At 36.2% G+C, this 22,581-nt stretch overlaps 1 protein-coding gene across 1 annotated transcript; it reads right to left on the reverse strand.

The window, feature by feature from the left end:
• On the reverse strand, positions 1-22,372 carry LOC145322102 (uncharacterized). Its single transcript, XM_080163887.1, has 4 exons — positions 22,235-22,372; positions 1,794-1,897; positions 1,053-1,162; positions 1-229 (listed from the first exon to the last, which is right to left on the reverse strand). Exons 1-4 carry the CDS (start codon positions 22,351-22,353, stop codon positions 146-148), a joined length of 417 nt encoding a protein of 138 aa, XP_080020013.1. The 5' UTR covers positions 22,354-22,372; the 3' UTR covers positions 1-145.
• Between the last annotated feature and the right edge of the window lie 209 nt (positions 22,373-22,581).

Raw genomic sequence — 22,581 nt, forward strand, 5'->3', positions numbered from 1 at the left:
CTTCTAAGGATTTGATTAAAAAAACTATTATTAAAATCCATTGCTAACTGTTATTCTTTAATAATTCTTAATAATTTTAATTAGAAGGTATATTATAAAGATTAAATAACAAGGTTTAAAAAATATCAAATTTAGATTAGGATATTTAGTATAAATATTGAGCGGCTATTAAGAAAGCTGCTGCTACAAAACTGCCAGTTATCTTTGATCCAGAGTTGCACAAATCTCCCTAAATATAAAAAGAATGTTATTCTTGCCATTTCATCAAGCTCTTGAGTCGAGAAAAGACGCCTTATTTTGTCAATACTTTAGATGATACTTTTTTACTTAACAATACAACGTTCAACTCTGGTTACAAAACATTTTCCGAATGGAATAACGCTAGAATGCGGCAAACGTTATGGCTGAAAAACTTTTGGTATTTAAATTGAATTTTGATTGGTTGGTTCCAATCTTTTCAACTAATATTATTCTACAGAAGGGATATAATCCTGTTAATCATCATTGGGGAAGTTTAAAAATATGCCTCATAAGATCCCTGACCATTCCTACAAAAACAGGGATGACAACATCCATAAAAGCTCAAAAATCAGAAGGAAAACGAACAATAACTCTTGTAAAGTGTCAAAACATAAATGTCTAAACGAAATTGTTCATAAATTTGTTGTAAAATTACATAAATAGGATACAGTAAAAGGACATACTTTCATTTTTAATATTTGATAATAGAGTTGTCTCGCTTATAATACTTTACTTTGTTGTCCTAAGAATCATTAAACCAAAAATCAAATGAATGAGATTTTCGTAGCATACAAAAAAAAGTTGTCAAAATGTTTTTAAAAATCCATATATTTTAAATGGACGTACGGACTTTCTTGTAACGATTATAGAGTTGCTGAGCTTTCTAAATCGCACCTTACTGTTAAAAGAATAATCATTCAAAGATTGAAATCGATAGGACAATTCTAACATGTATAAATTAACTAAAAGAGCTAACCGTTACGGACGTACCTATCATAATTATAGAAAATCTTCACTTTTAAAAAGGTTACCTTGCACCAGCAAGCATTAGCATCCTGGTTGTTGATAGCAATCTTAGTACATTCAGAGCTGGAGCCAAGTGGTTGTCCTGTTCCACACTTACGGTACACTGCGTCAGAGGCTGCAAAATTAAATGTATAACTATAGATGTATAACCAGGACAATACCTGGATCTCCCTGATTGGTACCTTTTTTCGTATGCTAGCAAAATTGTTTTATGCTCTTTTGTAACGACTTTTGTCTGTATTTATAATTACAACGGTATTGGCTGATAATAAGACCACAGTCGGCACAGGGTCCATTGGCTGGAGCCTCGTGATTGTCCTGTTCCACACTTATGGTACACTGCGTCATTTGCTACAAACAAATAATTGTTATTTCTCGTATTCATTCGAATCCGGTGGATAGGAACCGGTTCTCATCCATACGAAAAAAACTATGTCTAGCATCGTATTATATCTAGCTTTTACGAATATAAAATGTACAGTCATAAAATTAAAACCAGTTTTTTTAGCCCGTGCCTTCGGCACCTCGGGGCTAAAAAAAACTGGGTTTAATCTTATAATAGTACTTTCTATGTCCGCGGAAAGCCGTTTATAATACGATGCGAGAAATAACTATTATCGCATCGTATTATAAACAGCCTTCCGCGGATATAAAATCAAGCATCTAAATTCTACGTGCATTGGTTCAATAAGTTTGTAGTTCATATAAAGTAAAATTATGAAATAATGTTGCCAATGAAAACTTACATGAAGCCACAAAGCAAGATAAAGATCCAGGTTGGCATTGTTTCTCAGAGCCCATGCTTTCTTTATCATCACACTTCCCATTTGTCCCTCCACACACCCAGCATCTACAAAGAGATTTCATATATAAAAGTAGCAGGATGTCGGTATGTCTGTGGATTTTATTTGTATGTCTGAAGGATCTCACTAACAGCTGAACCAATATGGATACAGCGAAGCCTCTCATATATCCTGGTAAGGTTTAAAACTATTTTGGGGGAGGGTGAAATCATCCTCACAAGAGAAATCCCCCCCCCCCCCCCCCCCCACCTCTGAAGACCTCTAGGCGCGTCATTGCAGGTAATAAAAAATAAGGGAACTTAAGTGAATCGGGGAAAAATTTATATACATTCCCAAATGACGATTACCATAATTACCCATTCTGTAAATTGAAATTATTGATTAAAAAATTTTAACTTTGCATTGATCCAACTAATCTAAATCCAATAAAAGTGCTAAAGTTTTTAAGCCAACGCGTGGTTATAAAACTTTGGGTACCAGTCTACTTCATGGTCCAATATTCCGGCCATCTCTGGATACATAGACATAAAAGTAGCTATGAGAAGAATTTTTAGATCAAGTCAAGCAGAGTGTGCCAATCACAACAAGTAAAACAGAGTGTGCCAATATTTTGTCTAGTAAAGCAACATATGCCAATATTCCCCAAAGTAAAGCAACAATATTTCATCAAGTAAAGCAGAATAACATTACATAAAGTAGTCATCTTTTTTGTTAGTTTATTTCTATCACGCTAAATTAGCTAAGTAACTATTTTAGGAGAGCTTCGCATAGCTTCTATTGTTGTTTTAGGTTATTTTCTGAACTAAAAATGTTTTTTTTATGTATATGTATAAGTCACGGGCAGGTTTCTTGAAAGTTTTAGATAAACCTTGATTTTTTTTTATATACAAACGATAAAAATCACAAAACCTGGAACAAAAAAATGATAAATTTTCTGAAAAACATTTTATTACTGGAATTACCATAAAAAATGATTTTTCAGATAAGAAAAGAAGGCCTTACATGGCCAGTAGATATTTTCATGAAAATACCCTTTTTCGAATTTCAATCTTCTGCTAACCTAAAAAGTTACTTTAGGGGCCTAGAAATATATGTACAAAATTTCAGCTCTCTATCTCTACTGGCGACCTAGCGCCAGGCATGTAAAATATCAACAGATATCGGTAGCACGGCGGTTTTAACAATATCTCAGTAATGTGCAGGTTTTCAGCTCTTCTGCATATTTCAATTTAAACACATAAGGCCAAAGATATTATATCCAAAAAATCGTTTGTCAAAGTCTACTCTAGACCAAGCGCCAGTCAGTTTTCTAAAATCATGCATTTTATACCTGTGAAAAATGAAATCGCCAGCGCTAGGTGTAGAGTAGACTTTGACAAAAGATTTTTGGGATATCATATCTTAGGCCTTATGTGTTTAGGTTGAAATATGCAGAACACCTAAATTCACCTTCCAAGCCATTCTCTAAGCATTTTAATTTTTTTTTGAAATAACGGGATTTCAAAACTGCCTTTTGAAAAGGCCTAAAAAATATCTTTTTTTGTCCCTTTTTTCACTGTATATAGTTACAACTTATTAAGATATTATTCTCAGATAAAAAAAAAATTGGCGCTTCCAGCACCAAAACCGGCAAAAACTGGCAGTTAAACTTCTGAAACCCTACTTAACCCCCTGACAGACCCCCCCTCTATCTCGGCTCCTGTTACAGATAGAGATGTAAAACTTTTTTTCTGGTTGTTCATGTGTATTTTTAGAGAATTGCTTTTTCTAGTCATAGTGGTCAGACCGCTCCTTATCCGCTTTTTAGCGGCCAGTTGCTAAATATTAAAACAGCTGTAGAGCGGCCAATTTTAAAGCTAAGAAAACCAAATTTTATGACAAACTATTATTTTTTATAATAAAAAAATACCTTTTTTGACCATTGCCGAAAAACGAAAAATAATGGAAACCGCCAATTTTGGCGATAAAATGGCGGTTGGTGGCGCTAAATAATATTTTTATCTGATTATAGTTACAACTTATTAAGATATTATTCTCAGTTAAAAAAAAAAATTGGCGCTTCCAGCACCCAAACCGGCAAAAACAGGCAGTTAAACTTCTGTATCCCTACTTAACCCCATAACAGACCCCCCTCTATCTCGGCTCCTGTTACAGATAGAGACGTAAAACTTTTTTCTGTTGGTTCATATGTATTTTTAGAGAAAATTACTTTTTCTAGTCATAGCGGTCAGACTGCTCCTTATCCGCTTTTTAGCAGCCAGCCGCTAAATATTAAAAAAGCTGTAGAGCGGCCAATTTTAAAGCTAGGAAAACCAAATTTTATGACGAGCTATTATTTTTCATAACAAAAAAATGCTTTTTCTGACCATCGGCAAAAAACGACAAATAACGGAAACCGCCAATTTCGGCGGTAAAACGGCGGTTGGCGGTGCTAGTTTTATCTGTTTATGATCACAATAAAGACTACATACAAAAATTGGCTGGTCTAGAGCTGTTTTAGAATTCCGCTACTGGCAGCTTAAAAACGGCAAAACTACAGGTAGGAAATAAAAAATCTGTTAAAAATCGGTCAAGGAGTGGCCAAACGGTCATGGCCTTACTATTCAAGGAAGTTTATTAGTACTCAAGAATTAATATATATTTATCAAAAAATTTAATTGATTTGAAGCTTACATGGACTGCCGCCACTGGCTGCGGTCAGCTGGAAACAACAGCTGATTTTTAAAAAATTTAATATGTCATGTAGGCATGTAAGATAAGCTTAATTTTACAATTTTAAGTCTATGAGTAAAAAAATAAATACACTGGAGCCATTCAAAGTTATTTGAAGACTAGGAGGATTATATCCTGCTGGATCATACCTGAACACCTAATTTTCATCTTATTTTTTACTAAGGTTGATTAAATATTACAAAAGTAATTACAAGAGAGTTGTCCTTACTTCTGATCTTAGAGCTTTGTCTTTATGGATGTTGTCATCCTATTTTTTGTCTGTATTTAATCACTTATTACAGTTAGGGAGTTGAATCCATTTTTATAGAAGCAGAAATATAATCTATGATTATGGTTTGGACCCTCTAAAACTGTAATCTACCCTTCCACTTTCCCCTCTCTTGGTGAAGATATCTTCAACGCCGATACGATTTTTGAAATATAAGATTCCACTTTTGTCTCTCTTGTTGAAGATATCTTCACCAAGAGAGGGGAAAGTGGAATCTTAAATTTCAAAAATCGTATCGGCGTTGAAGATATCTTCACCAAGAGAGGGGAAAGTGGAATCTTACATTTCAAAAATCGTATCGGCGTTGAAGATATCTTCACCAAGAGAAGGGAAAGTAGAATCTTACATTTTAAAAATCGTATCGGCGTTGAAGATATCTTCACCAAGAGAGGGGAAAGTGGAAAGGTAGATTACAGTTTTAGAGGGTCCAAACCATAATCATAGATTATATTTCTGCTTCTATAAAAATGGATTCAACTCCCTAACTGTATTAATGTTGTCATCATTGTCATATTATTTGATAAAACTATCAATGCTTTACAAATAAAATTTATAGAGAAGATCATCTTGATGTTTTTAATAATTGTATATTTTGATTTTTTGTTAACCCTTTGTAGACAAATTGATAATATTTCTAAATGTTATTTTTCTTTAATTGTCTGCGTCTGGCATCTGACTCAAATAAAAATCTATTACATTAGTTTAAACAATTAACTGTCTTGACCCTTTCCAGACCTTAATCAGCCAATTTTTGTATGTAGTCTTTTATTGTGATCATAAACAGATAAAAATATTAATTGGCGCCGCCAACCGCCATTTTACCGCCGAAATTGGCGGTTTCCGTTATTTGTCGTTTTTTGGCGATGGTCAGAAAAAGCATTTTTTTTGTTATGAAAAATAATTGCTCGTCATAAAATTTGGTTTTCCTAGCTTTAAAATTGGCCGCTCTACAGCTTTTTTAATATTTAGCGGCTGGCTGCTAAAAAGCGGATAAGGAGAAGTCTGACCGCTATGACTAGAAAAAGTAATTTTCTCTAAAAATACACATGAACCAACAGAAAAAAGTTTTACGTCTCTATCTGTAACAGGAGCCGAGATAGAAGGGGGTCTGTTATGGGGTTAAGTAGGGATACAGAAGTTTAACTGCCTGTTTTTGCTGGTTTGGGTGCTAGAAGCGCCAATTTTTTGAAACTGAGAATAATATCTTAATAAGTTGTAACTATAAACAGATAAAAATATTATTTAGCGCTGCCAACCGCCGTTTTACCGCCAAAATTGGCGGTTTCTGTTATTTGTCGTTTTTCGGCGATGGTCAAAAAAGGTATTTTTTTATTATAAAAAATAATAGTTTGTCATAAAATTTGGGTTTCTTAGCTTTAAAATTGGCCGTTAAAAAATAAAAGTTTGTCATAAAATTTGGTTTTCTTAGCTTTAAAATTGGCCGTTTTACCGCCAAAATTGGCGGTTTCCGTTATTTGTCGTTTTTCGGCAATGGTCAAAAAAGGTATTTTTTTACTATAAAAAATAATAGTTTGTCATAAAATTTGTTTTTTTAGCTTTAAGATTGGCCGCTCTACAGCTGTTTTAATATTTAGCAGCTGGACGCTAAAAAGCGGATAAGGAGCAGTCTGACCGCTATGACTAGAAAAAGTAATTCTCTAAAAATACACATGAACAACCAGAAAAAAGTTTTACGTCTCTATCTGTAACAGGAGCCGAGATAGAGGGGGGGGGTCTGTCAGGGGGTTAAGTAGGGGTTCAGAAGTTAAACTGCCTGTTTTTGCCGGTTTTGGTGCTGGAAGTGCCAATTTTTTTTTAACTGAGAATAATATCTTAATAAGTTGTAACTATATACAGTGAAAAAAGGGACAAAAAAAGATATTTTTTAGGCCTTTTCAAAAGGCAGTTTTGAAATCCCGTTATTTCAAAAAAAAATTAAAATGCTTAGAGAATGGCTTGGAAGGTGAATTTAGGTGTTCTGCATATTTCAACTTAAACACATAAGGCCTAAGATATGATATCCCAAAAATCTTTTGTCAAAGTCTACTCTACACCTAGCGCTGGCGATTTCTTTTTTCACAGGTATAAAATGCATGATTTTAGAAAACTGACTGGCGCTAGGTCTAGAGTAGACTTTGACAAAAGATTTTTTGGATAAAATATCTTTGGCTTTATGTGTTTAAATTGAAATATGCAGAAGAGCTGAAAACCTGCACATTACTGAGATATTGTTAAAACCGCCGTGCTACCGTTATCTGTTGATATTTTACATGCCTGGCGCTAGGTCGCCAGTAGAGATAGAGAGCTGAAATTTTGTACATATATTTCTAGGCCCCTAAAGTAACTTTTTAGGTTAGCAGAAGATTGAAATTCGAAAAAGGGTATTTTCATGAAAAGATCTAATGGCCAGGATCAATATATAAAAATGTAAAGAATAGAGGTTAGAAAAGACAGAATATTAAAAAGAAGTTGTATCAACTTTTTTTTTTATAGCTAGCCGGTCCTTTTAGTAAGTAGTAGATGTAAAATTTTTCATATAATTCAGATATGCAATCGGTTTTTTTTGTAGACCTCTTATTTTTTAAGTAATTTAAGTTTAAAAAAAAAAAAATAAAGTCGATTTTAAGGTACTAAAATGCAACAAAAAAAAGAAAGAAAATGGCCATTATGAACAAAAATAGTAAGATATTTAATTTGACACCTTACTTTTTCATTTCTGTCAGATAATTATTGAAAAAATCGATTTTTTTAAACCCACGAGAATAAAAACTTTGAACTTAATTTTATTATTTCACAGATAAAAAAATATGGGTTCATATATACCTTTAGAATCAGAAAAATATTACAAATTCATTGTAAGCAAAATTGAAAAAAAAGTTTACAATACAGTATATAAACTACAATGAAAGGAATTATATGAAAATATCATATTATATTGTACAGGCAACGTCTTAATTCTTCAATTGAGTATAAAAATGGGAAGGGGGTAAAGAGGGGGTAAAGAGGGGGTAAAAAAGGGAAGACAATAGTGTTGCCTGAACAAAAAATACAATTGGCCATTTGTTTAATTTTTAATTTTTTTACTTTTTCTCAATTTTGCTTACAATGGATTCGTAATATTTTTCTGATTCTAAAGGTATATATGAACCCATGTTTTTTATGTCTGTTTGAGAAAATATTTAGGTCAAAAGTTTTTATTAAACCGAGGTTAAAAAAATAGATTTTTTCAATAATTACTCAACAGAATTTTAAAAGTAAGGTGTCAAATTAAAGATCTTACTATTTTTGTTCTTACTGGCCATTTTCTTCTTTTATTTTGTTGCGTTTTAGTACCTTAAAACCGACTTAATTATTTTTTTAAAAAACTTAAATTACTTAAAAAATAAGAGGTCTACAAAAAAACCGATTGCATATCTGAATTCTATGAAAAATTTTACATCTACTACTTACTAAAAGAACCGGCTAGCTATAAAAAAAAAAGTTGATACACCTTCTTTGATAAAAAACCACAAGATGAAAGATCTGACCACATATATATCATTATCTGCAGGGAATGAAAATAGTTATTTCTCGCATCGTATTATAAACGGCTTTCCGCGGATATAGAATGTACAATTATGAGATTAAAACCAGTTTTTTTAGCCCTGAGGTGCCGAAGGCACCGGCTAAAAAAACTGGTTTTAATCTTATGATTGTACATTTTTGTATTGGAAGTATAATAGTGTGATGCGTTTGTGAACTCGAACCTTTATCCTTTTGTTTTCCTTATCATTAATGGCAGTTTAGAAAGCGCCCAAGTTTAAATTGAAAGTTCATAATTGGACACGGCAATCAAAACAACGCTTGCGCTTAAACCAAAACAAAGCTAGCGTGGCCATCTTTAATCTTTCTTTCAAAATGTGCGGAATATCTGTGTGATAAAAAACCATGTATAGTCAGAATTGTGGTGTTATCCGTACTGAAAAATACCTTTGAGTGCTTCCCGGCTTTACAGGAACAAAAACTTCGCATGACCGTTTTCATACAATAAATTGTATTAGTAACTATGCTGGTTTTGATTCTTGTGGGAAGTAGCAGGTTTCGTACGTCTGTACGTAAAGATCTGGTAAACGGCCAGCCAAATGCCGTTGTACCGAAACAATGAAAACGGTATGAAGTCCAGTCAGCCAGACAAAGCCAGTGACAGTTACCGTATGTGTTGAATGTGAATAAAATTCTACACGTGACTATAGTTGTAATCAGTGTTAACAAAAGTGAAAATGGCACCTAAAAAGACTAGGTATGAATTATTGTCGGACAGATTGCCTAGGGCAGTTGAAGTGATAACCGAAGAGTTAGACAGAGTGATGCAGGTAGTTTCAGATACCGCAGACATCAATGTTAATCTCGCCAAGGAATGCATCCTTTTTCATGATGCGAACTTAAATCTTGAACGTACCATGAGCGGTCTTCAACAGCTGGATGTGTTAATCCAAGATGATAATAACCTAAAAGATTTTTATAGTGACGTTATCATGGCACGAAAGAACTATAGCGAGTTAAAACTTACATTAAATGCCATAGAAGAGCTAAGAGCGATAAGCAATGAGGTCTTAGTTCTTGGTGATGATCTCGCAGCTCACAAAAACAGTTTGCAACAACGTTGTATGCAGATAGTGAAAGTTATTAAAGGTGATTACATACCTCTACCAACTAAAATTATCAGTGATATGACTAAACTGATGGAGACGCTGGCAAAGGCTAAGCAAGAGCCTGTTACGCCAGTCTCGGGTGCCTCGGTAGATCCTATGCTGCCGTCATTTGGCGCTCAATCGTTTGCTGCCAGTCCGATGTTCTCGCCTCATGGGTACATGCCACGCCTAGACGAGAAACTCCTTCCCAGCTTCGATGGGCAAGAATCTTCTTATGCGCAATTTAAGGAGAATTTCCAGAAGCTTACTACTGGATATGAGCCCAGCTACCTGCAGATGGTGTTAAGTTGTGAACGAGTAATGAAGGATAAACCGTTGAGGCTGCAGTTGCAACAGATTGCCACGCATGCAGCGCAATGGACGTATTTGGACCAACTGTTCAAATCTAGAACCAGACAGATGTTGTGTATTTACAACAACTGGGACAAGAAAGGTAAATTGTCCGAGAGCGGCCAGATTGTCAGCGCTCTTGCCGAGTTCTCAGGTGCCATCAACCAGCTCGAGCAGATAACTAAGGCTGATGGTAAGGACGCAGTTTCTACAAGCCAATGGCTCACAGTTTTATTGTTGGAGATGTTATCTAAGAAACTGCCGAAAGAGTTTCAGGATAAACTCGACCTTGCACTCGGGAGCATGGACGTTCCCGATGTGCCTAAGCTGCTGGATATACTAGAGCAGCAGCGTGGCGCATTATTGATGCGCAGCAGCCACGGCTTGGACACGCCATCCAAGAAGAAAGGTAATCCTGCCGCAGCTGCGGCCGCCGTAGGTAAACCTGGTACACCTAGCAAGTTCAAGAAGAAGCAGTCCTGTCCTTCAGATGGCTGCAGTGGAGATCATTTTTTGTTTAAATGTTCGAAGTTTACAACCATGTCTGTTCCAGAACGGAAAGAGTTTGTGATGAAAATCGGCGGGTGCCTCTTGTGTCTTAACAAGGGGCACCGTGCCTCAGAGTGTCCGCGTGCTGAGAAGCTTGGAGGCTGCAGGATCAACAATTGTGGACAGAAACATAACTCGCTGCTCCAAAGTCCGTCGCCCAGGTTTCAGCTGTTTATGAAGCGCCATTTTTGGGTGAGAATAATTATATGTTGATGCTCCAGAAGCTGGACGCGCTGGATGTCTACAAGAGGAAGGTGCCTGTGTCCGGGATGTGGGACACAGGTGCCAACCTCACCATGGTTACACAGTCTATTGCCAAGAAGTTGCAGTTGCCCTCTACTGGACGTGTAGCTACTATTTCAATGGCTGATGGCAAAGTTCAGTCATGCCCAACAGTTAAACTCTGCCTGGTTGACCGTAACAAGAACAAGCATGTTATGGAGGCAGCTGTTGTTCACACAATTGGACACACAGACGGGCTGCGCAGCATGGACCCAGCCGCCGCAGCTGCTCTGTTTGATATGAGGCCACAGGATTTTTCATTGGTCAATGGACCACTTGATATTCTCTTAGGGCATGTCACGCCCACGACGTTTCCAGCGGCGGATAAACTCATCGGCGAGTCAAGATTATACCGCAGCATTTTTGGCACAGGTTTCCTTGTTGTTTCTGCCGATGGAAAGCCTGTTAGTAAGCCAGTTGTTTGTAAGGTTACTAAGTTGGAAGTTGCAGCGATGGACTTCCTATCGTCGGAGGCGTTAGGCGTGCAGTGGTTGCACGGGCTGCAGGCACTGCCTGGCACTTGCGTCAGGCAAGTCAGCCGTTGATCAGCGAAAACAGGATCTGATATAAGAAGGTTTAACATTGGATCTTGTGAAGAATGAGTGGACGGCAGCTTACCCATACCGGCTGCCAACACATACGCTGCCAAACAATTCGCGGCAGGCGTATAATATTGCGCTTCGTGATCGCCGGCGCATGATAAAAAACGGCGAATATGACGTATTCTGTAAGGTGTTCAAGGAGGCGGTGTCCCGTGGTGTATACGTCAAAGCCACACCACAAGACTTAGCATATGAAGGTCCAGTTTATTTTAATTCATTAGTGACGGCCTTCAAGGACAGCATTTCTACCCCCTTGAGAATCTGCGCAAATTCTAGCTTGACCTGCAATGGGACAAGTTTAAATCATATTATGATGGACGGCCCACAACCTACCTACACTTTGTTTCACAATCTTATCCGGTTCAGAAGTTACAAGTGTGCCTGTGTTTGTGATGTCTGTAAATTTTACAATTCTCTGGCGGCCACATATGAAGATTCGCAGCTGAAGAGAGTGTGGTTTGCAGAGGATGAACATGCCAACCCCGAAGTTTACTTGACCAAAAAAGTTAACTTCGGGGAGAAATTGGCAGGCGATTTTGCCGTCACAGCCCTGAGACTTACAGCACAGATTTTTGGAGGGCGCAGCCGCCAAGATGTTCATGATGTTTATGGATCTGAATACGTAAAGGGAGCAGAGGTAGTTGCAATGCAGGACCTGTGGAGAAGTGAGCAACAACTTACCGGTTCCAAGTTTGTGCTGCATCAGGATGCTCCAGCTATCAAGCTGGAGCAGTGTACCTACATTGATGACCATACTGGCGGCCATAATAGCAAGCCAGAAGCCGTCAAAATGGTCGAAGAGTTGAAGGAAATGATTGAACCTGGCAACTTCAGCTTTAAATCAGTTATTTATTCTGGAGATGATATTGATCCTGTTAAGGTACTGGGCATTCAATGGGCCCCCAGAGAAGATGTTCTTACTTTACCTGCTCTGGTGAATCATGGCGCCAAGATAAAGGGCCGAAAATTGCTGGAGGACCTTGATCTGTTAGATTTATGGAGAGCCATGCCAGAATGCGTAACGAAGAGAGAGATTTGGCGGGTCGTACAGCAATTGTACGATCCACTCGGCCTCATGTGCCCACTACTCCTGAAGTCCAAGCTTATACTTCGGGAGGTTTGCATTAGTGGCGTATCATGGGATGAGCATGTTCCTGCCAAGCTGAGAGATGATTTTGTTGACAGTTTGGCCGACAGGGCCAAGCTTGGAGAAGTGCCATTTCAACGTTCTTTAGTTCCTGATGAGCCACTGGGGCTCCCAACCATCATTGGTTTTTCTGATGCTTCAAGTTCAGCCTATGCAGCCATCATCTACCTACGTTGGCCAACGGCCAGACGCTTCGAAGTGATTTTATGCAGTGGCAAGAGTCGTGTGGCTCCTGTTAAGATTGAGTCTATCCCAAGACTTGAGTTGTTGTCATGCTTATTAATGGCAAGATTGGCGGACGCAATTGTCCGAGCCCTGCCGTTTGCAATAGCAGGCAAGATGTTTTTTAGTGACAGCACCTGTGCCATATCACAAATTGTGTCTGAATCTGTGATGTTAAACATATTTAACAGTCATCGTGTGAGTGAGATCCAACAGCTGACCAGCCCAGAGGATTGGCGCTGGCTTCCTACGGATCAGAACGTGGCAGATCTTGCCACCAGAGGTGCTTGTACCATTCAAGATGTTTCACCAGGATCCAGGTATCAGGATGGGCCTGAATGGCTACGCCTGGAGCAGGACCAGTGGCCTGTAAAGACGGCGGGTGAAGTAAATCACCCCATCCCAGAGGCTGAAATGAATCAGCGCATGGTCCGATTGAAGTGTATGGCCGTCCAGGTAGTAGATACTGATTTCTGGAGAACTTTAGCACGACGTACCTATAGGCAGGCACGTAAAACTATGCAGCCGGTGATCAGAGCTGCCAACTGTTTTAAGTTGTTGCTTGTTAAGAAACGAGTTCCGGCCAGGCAAGAGCCGATGAATGATTCGGTTCCAGCTGGACAAGAGCCAACGGGAGCCGATAGTTGATTCCAAGTTTTATGACAACCACACTTTTTCAATTACCTACCTAGATGTTGTGTGTGATTTATTCCTGGCATCATACAACCAGGAGAAGGAGATGATTATGGAGGCTGAAGGTAAATTTGATAGTCTTCAACCTTATTATCACGAGACAGAGGTGTACTGGCCTATCGTTGGTAATAATGGCTATTATCCTGTTCGTAAATTCCGAGTCCTCAAGATGAAGTCCCATGGTGACGAGGCCTTGGAGGCAGCAGCTGAGGGAAAGAAGAAGCTGTTCAAGGATTCCCCTGGCCTTATTTTGATTGATCGTCACAATAACCTGGCCAGACTGTTCCTGCAGCAGGCCCACGATGAACTTGGCCATGCCGGTCATAGAAAAACTTTGGTACAGAGTCGCAGGTATGCTTGGATATCACGTGGCCGCCAAGAAGCTATGAAGGTTGTCAAATCATGTTCCAGTTGTTGTTTAGAGTATGCACGTCGTTCAGCCCCAACTATGGCAGACGTCCTGCCCGACAGGTTAGAATCTTCAGTTCCATTCTTCCATGTTCATCTTGACCTTGCAGGCCCGATGGAAGTTACAAGGCCTGGAGTCCGCACCAGGAAGAATCCAGCCAAGTACAAGGTATGGTTGTTAATTGCTTGTTGTCGTTTTACACAAGCAGTGTTTATTGATGTTCTGCTGGATTACAGTACTGAGGCTGTCATTATTGGCCTCAGAAAGCTTCAAGCATTCTACAATATGCCCAGAGTCGTAACTACAGATCGCGGCACCAACTTTCTTGGCTCAAAAAGAATACTTGATGAAGTTATGAAGAAGTCTGATGTGAGTTTTGAGTGGCACCTTGTACCGACTGGCGCTCATTCGTATGTTGGAAGTGTTGAGCGCCAGGTCGCCATGGTCAAGCGTGTCCTCAATAAGAAGTTGTGTGGAGCTGTTGTCAATCACAATGAGTTGTTGCTGCTGACGGCTGAAACTCTAAACCCTTGAGTTATGCTACACAAGGGAATGATGTTAACACATGGAGAATCATTTCTCCTGCTGATTTGTTGAGTGGCAGAGCTAACGACGGGATTTGCTCGTTCGAAACCAGTTCCAGAGATAGAATTACACGTCGTTTGAGCCATCTGGAGGAGCTGACTAGACAGTTCCATGAAGTCTACAAGCAGCAGCTGCTGCCTGAGCTATTGCGCACGGTAAAGTGGAGACGCAATCAAGTTCTGCTGAGCGTTGGAGATGTCGTTCTTGTTGACGGGTGCACCAACTTGGTTAAGAAGTATCGCCTCGGTAGAGTTCAAGACGTACGTGGCGGTGGCCGTACAGTTGTTGCCCGTTTCAAATTGTCCGATGATGTTGAAGCCACGGATAACGAGATTTCTGCAAGACGATTGTTGAAAGGAAACCTACCCCAAGATGATTCCCAAGACGATTAAGTATTTTTATTAGTATCGTTCTTTTCGCGTATTTTTTTTAACTTTCAACAATTGCGTATTTTTTAAATTTATAATTGACGCAAATTTCCTTACAATTTCGTTTAAAATTATAAATGAGCTCAATTTTTTATTTCCAACGCATAAAACTAAAGTTTTTTACTCGAATACATAAGTTTTCTTTACGGATTTATTTGATCGGGACCTGGGATTTTTTCGCGTAAAAAATCTTAGGTACGTATTTTTTTTAAATTTGGACGCGAAGCATTATTGTCGTTCCTTGTTTAACAAACATGAAATATGATATATAGATAAGAATAAGAAATGAAACACATTTGATCATTTTAAAAATATCTTTTTATATTACATGCATTACAAAATAATTTAATATTAACTATATATTAAGATTATTATATTTATTTTCGTTCTGAAGATTACCTAAAAACAAAATAGCAGTAATTTTATGAACATAGCAGATGCACTTAGATTTTGTTTTTTGAAGAATTTAGCCTAATAAGACCGCTATATAAAGCGTACGAGCTCTGTTTCCTCGGCTGCACTCTTTACATAACGGCAAAACTAAAGCTTAAGAAATATCTGATGATTTAAAAAGATTCTTTTGTAGTTTCTTTGATTCCTTCTTTATTTGAAGATTTTAACTTTTGAACATTTTTCATTCTATCTTTTTCAGAAATGTTCGTGAATTGAGCCCCGCGCCAGGAATCCTGTTCACCGTTACACAAAAAGAAACAAAACATAACCATAAACAGGACTCGTCGCACGTGGCATTATTATAAGTGTAGTGCGTCGGTTTGATCTGCAAGCTTTCGAGGTTCAGGTTGAACTGAGGCCCCAATTTCTCTTAATTTTAAAAGACTGTATAAATAAGTACACGGAAAAGCTTATTATCTATTCAGCCAAAGATAAATTGCCAAATAAACACTTTTTGAGACTTTTCTTTTACTTTGAGCTTAATTTAAGATTCGCATATGCAAAAATGCAATTTTAATTTCATTTTGATGTTTTATTGATGAATTAATACAGTCCTTTTATATGTTCTTAGATTTAAGGATTATTTTCTTGTCTATCTTTTACATAAAGATTTGATCGAAGAAAGATTTTACGTATGCATTTTCACTTTTCTTTAACAAAAAAGATTTGTTTGAAAAGAATTTTTTTAGTAATTATTCTTCTTTTATTAAAAAGATTTGAATGAATTATTTGATAATTAATGCAGATTATGTTTAGCATTAAGGTTATTCTAACATTAAGAATATTATTATTATCATTATTAAGGATTAGGTACCTAATTAAAGTTTGGGTACTTATTTTAAGTTATTATTATGTATTGCATTACATGGTCTAACAAATTCAAATAACTATTTGTTTATTTCGAAAAAATTGTGAGGCCATGAGATTAAGTGTTATGAGTGAGTAGTGAATGTGTAAGCTTTCAATGAAGAATGTTTTATATCCTATTCCTTTATTCCTACATTTTTGTGGAATTGTGTCATTTGTGTTAGTACGAGTATTCGTGAATATTATTACTAGCAAATTTGAGGCCAGAAGGCCAAAATTTAAAACTCTTGTAATTTATGTGGTTTTGAATTGTGACTTTTGTGGACATTGTCTGCACACAAAGTTGAAAATTTGAGTGGTGTAATGTTCGATTCCCCACTTTCAGGCGGGTGTGTATTGGAAGTATAATAGTGTGATGCGTTTGTGAACTCGAACCTTTATCCTTTTGTTTTCCTTATCATTAATGGCAGTTTAGAAAGCGCCCAAGTTTAAATTGAAAGTTCATAATTGGACGCGGCAATCAAAACAACGCTTGCGCTTAAACCAAAACAAAGCTAGCGTGGCCATCTTTAATCTTTCTTTCAAAATGTGCGGAATATCTGTGTGATAAAAAACCCTGTATAGTCAGAATTGTGGTGTTATCCGTACTGAAAAATACCTTTGAGTGCTTCCCGGCTTTACAGGAACAAAAACTTCCCATGACCGTTTTCATACAATGAATTGTATTAGTAACTATGCTGGTTTTGGTTCTTGTGGGAAGTAGCAGGTTTTGTACGTCTGTACGTAAAGGCCAGCCAAATGCCGTTGTACCGAAACAATTTTTATATTCGTAGAAAGCTAAATATAATTTGATGCTAGACATAGTTTTTTCGTATGGATGAGAACCGGTTAGGAATAATGAAATAAATATCAAAAGTTTTGTTAACCCAGGCCTTCGGTTTCTCAGGGCTACCAAACTGGTTTTATTCTGAAAAATTTTCAGTTCATCATCCAAGTAAAGCTGTCTATAATATCAATTATCTGTTTCTTTCCCCTGTCCCCTCTTATATTTTATGGCTTCCAAATGAAGAATTTTTTACCTGGGGGGGGGGGGGGATTAAATATCATATCCCTAATTCCCTGACACACAAGATATTGTAGGTTTTGTTTGTATTTGAAGAATTTAATTTATTTGTTGTAACAACAAACCTGGACAAACTATATTGCTGCAGGATAAACAAACTAAATAAGGGATAAGCTATGCTTAACTTCTTTGATATAGGTTTTTGTTCACATATCTCCCAACAGAGGCCTCTAGGGGTACTTGAGGTGAGAGTGAGGAGAGCGGGATTTGACCCTCCACTTTAAAGATTAAAAACAAGGATGACAACATCCATAAAAACGAAGCACTGAAACGGTAGGACAAACGGACATTAACACTTATATACTGTCAGAACTGAATAATCAGAATATAAATGTATAAGAGTCGAAGCAAAATTGTAAGTAAATTTGTTGAAAAACTGCTTAATACAGGATAATATATATGGACATACTTACATTTTTAGGACTTGATTATAGAGTTGCTTCGCTCATAACATTATACTTTATTGTCCCAGGAATTAGTTAACATAAAAATTTGTTGTTAAAAAATTTTAAAAATCAACATGTTTAAAATGGACGTACGGACATTCTTGTAATGATTATAGAGTTGCTACGCTTTCTAAATCGTACCAAACTCCTATAGGAATCATCATGCAAAGTTTGAAATCGATAGGACAGTTCTAACATGCCTAAATTAACAAAAAAAAAAGAGATATCCGTTACGTACAGACGTACGGACGGACAGACGGACGGACCCCAATTATAGAAAAGCTTCGCTTTTAATAAATAGTAAAAAATGTATAACTTAATTGTTATAAACATTTATTGGATTTATGAGAAGCTTCACCGTAAAGGAGAACCATATCGGTTAAGCAGTTCATGGAATCCTTGCCTTTCCGGGATCATACAATACTATTGGCTACGCCTCTAGATACTTTTTAGGGCATAATATGGGAACTGGAGGTTAAATTTAGGTCCAACTTTATACGAAAAAGTCTGGATTTACTATGCTAACGAATGGAATTAATGGTAACAAATTCTTAGATTCTCATGTCGATATAATAACAACACCAAAATTAGCAGTACATTTTATCCCTTGCTTCAGACAATATAGTAAGGCCAGCTTTATTAAAGTTTAAAAGAGAACAACATTCTATTATTTTATTGACCACAAACTAAATAAATTCTTTTTAATAAAAATTAAATCAAAGGTCCAATAAAATGATTGACTTACAAGGATGGTATCATCCATAATAGTCCCAACTATCATTGTTCTGAGAGTTAAAGTTATTAAATTTAGTGAAAGATAAAAAAAATAACTTTATATCTAGCTCTTATAAATCTTTAAAAAATCGAAATACAGTTTCTTAAAAAAATTAAATTAAGTCTATGTAAACTTGCGCAAAAAAGTATAAAGGAAATAGTAAAGGAAAGTTTTAGAGAGAAAAAAAATGTGAATGTGTGTGTGAATTCACTTCCACAAATGTATCACATTATAAAAACTGAGGGACATTGAATTGTTAATCTAATATGCTAGTCACAAAAGTTTTAGAAACTCGTTCTCTGATTTATTTTATATTGATTAAATAGTACAAAGTAGCAGTGTCTAATTTTCACCTATATCTTTGATCTGTATTTTGGGATAAATTTATCGTTTATTGTCCTATATATTCATTGAGTTTCCTATTATTAAAATAGCACAAACGGTTCTTATTCTTTGCTTCACTATTGACGTCATAAACCCTTAATTTATTTGTAAATATGTCCTTTTGCCAACATTAAATGTTTGTGGAATTGTATATACACCATATTGTGTATGTGAAAAGCAGAATGAAAAGTTGTAGTTGACATTTCTAGTAAACTATGCCATGTTTTATACAGACCCAAAGGAATAACTTTAACAAATAGATATAGCAGATCTAGATGCCCAAACTGCCACCAGAATCCGTCAAACTTAAAAAAAGTAATTTCTAGCAGACAAACACCTTTGTTTATTTTTTTATTCATTTCAATAATACGAGCGACGAAATTTTTTGATGACATAATTTCCCGAAATCTAACTGTATACTAAGAAATTCAACTATCCATAGCTGACTTATTACATATGTTTTTTTTTCATATGCTTTATTCACATTATACGAGGGAAGAAATTTTACCCAATAAAAGATTTATTCAAAGAAATACGACTATTTATAGTTGACTCATTATGCGAACAAAATTAAAGATTAACTGACATCGGTACAAAATATGTACATTTTCTAACCAATAATATGGTCCGATTGTTCCTCAACTGTTTTCACAGTATGTATCTAGATTGTAACTATTCTTTAGCAATATTCCTTCTTTTTATTTTAGACATTTCACAGGCTTCCTTTTGCATCTCCTAAACTATGTTTTAAAAGTATAAGCGACGCCAAATCGGTTCAGTGGATACGCGATATCATAATCTTCATAAAGGTAGGCAGATATACATCGCTCTACTTGAATTATACATAGATTTATAACAATTTTATTTTTAACAATAGATAAATTTTTTTAAAAATCATTTGTCCATTTTTGAATGGGTGGTTCAAATTAAACAAGAAAGATACTGACCAAAGTTTACTAACAACATTTGAAAACACATGTAAAATGTATTTTTCTAAGAAATAAAACTATGTATACCAGTATTTTTAACATGTAAGTTAAATTGAATGTAAAACAACAAAATAAATCAGTCTTTTTTTTTAAAGTAGCAATATTACTCTGCAAGCGAGTCTGTAAGTCTGTCCTTCTCAAATCGTAGTAGTCCTCTAATGCTCCCTCCAACACATATTTTTTCCAGTGTTCTGAATTCTGAAATTTTATCGGCCTAGCCCTTTACAACTTTTTACCCCTGTGGTATAATCGGTACAGGTACAATTTTTTTTTTTTGGGGGGGGGGGGGGATAATCATTCTTCTAACCTCTCCCCCTCCTCCCCATTTGTACGTACCATTATACTTTTTTTTAGTATATAGGATAAAAAAAACTTAAAAACCACGAAACCTATTGAAATTTGATTTTTAAATAATTTACAAACTTTTTTATTTTGCAACAATGCAGTGTGACAAATCAGGGAGTAAGGGAGGGGACAATGGATCGAATATTCAATCTTTAGGAGTCTCAGACTTTGGGGACTGGCTTAAAGGGAATGTGCAAGAATTTAGCAGTTTCTGACTGAGTTTGGGGACTTGCGCAAGAAATGCCGTTACTTGCTATGTTAGTTTTGAATATATATAGTTTTGCAGACAGATAGTAGTTCAATTATAAATACACGGCCCCACTCCCATACTATATTTCACTCCCTTCATCCCCACCTCCTTTTAAAAAGTAGACGAGAAAGGGTAATGGAGAAGGGAGGGGGGGGAAATAAACAGGATAAAAAGGGGCAGGAAGGCGTGCGGGTCATATACACTTGCCCATCCAGCTACACGCCTGCCTGCCCCTTTTTTTCCGTGTTCACATCACTTGCCCCCAAATCTCTTTTCTCTTTCCCTGTCATCTGAAGAGATCCAGGGAGATATTTATAGTAATTATTTACTGAATGGTTATGTCAGTCTGTAATACTGGTAATCTTATTTTCAAATGATTGCTTTTTTTCTTGGAACTTTTTTCTTAGTTTATGGTTTTCTAGATTTAATCAACAATCACTTAACAATTTCCACCATATTTTCGCGAATTCGGGATTATTCTGGTTTTCATGGCCTTTCTTCAAAAACTCTTAAATTGAGTTAATTGCCCATTGTCCCCTCCCTTACTCCCTGGTGACAAATAAACTGGCAGAGAAGCAAAAAAATGTTGGTAATTATACTATTGTCAAATGTTGTCATGTATTCATAAATGTAAAGGAATTCATAATGTAAAATTAATAGCTTTCAGCTTTTTTCTTTTTTTTTGTGCAAATAATAAAAAAGGGACTTTTCTAAGTACTAGCGTATTATTGAATGTCTTGAAGGGCTTTCTGATAACTTTTTGATACTTCAGAAAATTAATCCTATAATATAAAGTATATATTTTCTCGTATTCATTCGAATCCGGTGGATAGGAACCGGTTCTCATCCATACGAAAAAACTATGTCTAGCATCGTATCATATCCAGTTTTCTACGAATATAGAAATGTACAATCATAAGATTAAAACCAGTTTTTTTAGCCGGTGCCTCTGGCACCTCGGGGCTAAAAAAACTAGTTTTAATCTTATAATTGTACACTCTATATCCGCGGAAAGCCGTTTATAACGCGATACGAGAAATAACTATTCTCATATCCGAAAATAATGGATATTGTATATACGTGGATATGTTGACAGGTTAAAGTTTTTCGTCAATTTAGCTTGCTAATATGGACCTCTTTTATTGGTCATCTCCTTCATCCAGCAGGAGGGGAATGGAAAGGGTAATGGGGCCTTATGAAGGGTTCGTTATTTCAGCTCACTGCGACCATCACCTTATTTAAGTACATGAAAATCTGGTACAACATCCAGGTAATAACATATCGATTACGAATATGCGAGCATGTCAGCATTGCCAATGAATAAAAACAGTATGTTGCAATAATTCAAACAACTAACAAAAACTACAATATTTGCTGATGAATGAATTTGAAGCTGGTATTAAGACTTCGCAACTTCAAACTAATACAGTTTCATTAAAAATCAATTTATATATTCAATAGTAACGATTTTATGAATTAGACAGGTAACTTGCTAACCAATGAATTGATTGTAGAGATTCTTCACAAATTTCTTAAGGTGGTTTTAGGCTATTTTGATTTATATTTAGGACATGTGATGGTTACAGTCTTTTCAATTCATCCTTCCCTTTGAGTACAGATACCCCAGATGCTAGGGGGCGCAGCCGCTAGTTACAAAAATAACACATATTTTTTAAAACCTACGGTTCATGGAAAGAAAACAAAGTAATTTTTTCACAGTAGCTTTTGATAGGTTACTTTAGGTTAAGTAAATGTTAATGATTGTCCCGCATGGTTAAGAAATAGGCCCCACAGTGGCTAGAAATAGGAAAAAGGTACTGTTAAAATATGACGAAACCCATTAATTTGTTTTCTTTCCAAGAGCCAAACCTACTTGTAAAAATCCGGTTCCTTTTTAGAAGCTGTAGCAGCGGTGGTCTCCTCTGCCAGGCTCACAATGGAACACAGTCCAATCACAACAAGCAAAATGAGGAACAGCCTCTTAACCGCCATTTTTTTGTTTTCAGAATTATAATCTGTAAATTTGATATTTTTAGGGGTAATAAATACTTTTATATAAAGTAGTAAAATTTTTGTTTACCGTTATCATCTTGCTAAGCTCTGTACCAATTGATTTTTCCATTAATAAAATGCTTTTTATAGGTCCAGTGATTGTTTAATTGGGCAATTAAATTTTTAAGTCTTAAGGTAAGAGTGGAAAACATCGTTATTTAATAAATA

The sequence above is a fragment of the Acartia tonsa genome, chromosome 6 (assembly GCF_053477335.1).
Source record: "Acartia tonsa isolate MP-2025a chromosome 6, ASM5347733v1, whole genome shotgun sequence".
NCBI lineage: Eukaryota > Metazoa > Arthropoda > Copepoda > Calanoida > Acartiidae > Acartia > Acartia tonsa.

Excerpts from the sequence above, each read along its gene's own strand:
- LOC145322102 (XM_080163887.1), bottom strand. The coding sequence starts at position 22,353 with ATGGCGGTTAAGAGGCTGTTCCTCATTTTGCTTGTTGTGATTGGACTG. Across the intron at positions 1,898-22,234 it reads AAGGAACCGGATTTTTACAA|ATGCTGGGTGTGTGGAGGGA; the intron begins GTAGGTTTGGCT and ends ATCTCTTTGTAG. Across the intron at positions 1,163-1,793 it reads ATCTTGCTTTGTGGCTTCAT|CCTCTGACGCAGTGTACCGT; the intron begins GTAAGTTTTCAT and ends TTAATTTTGCAG.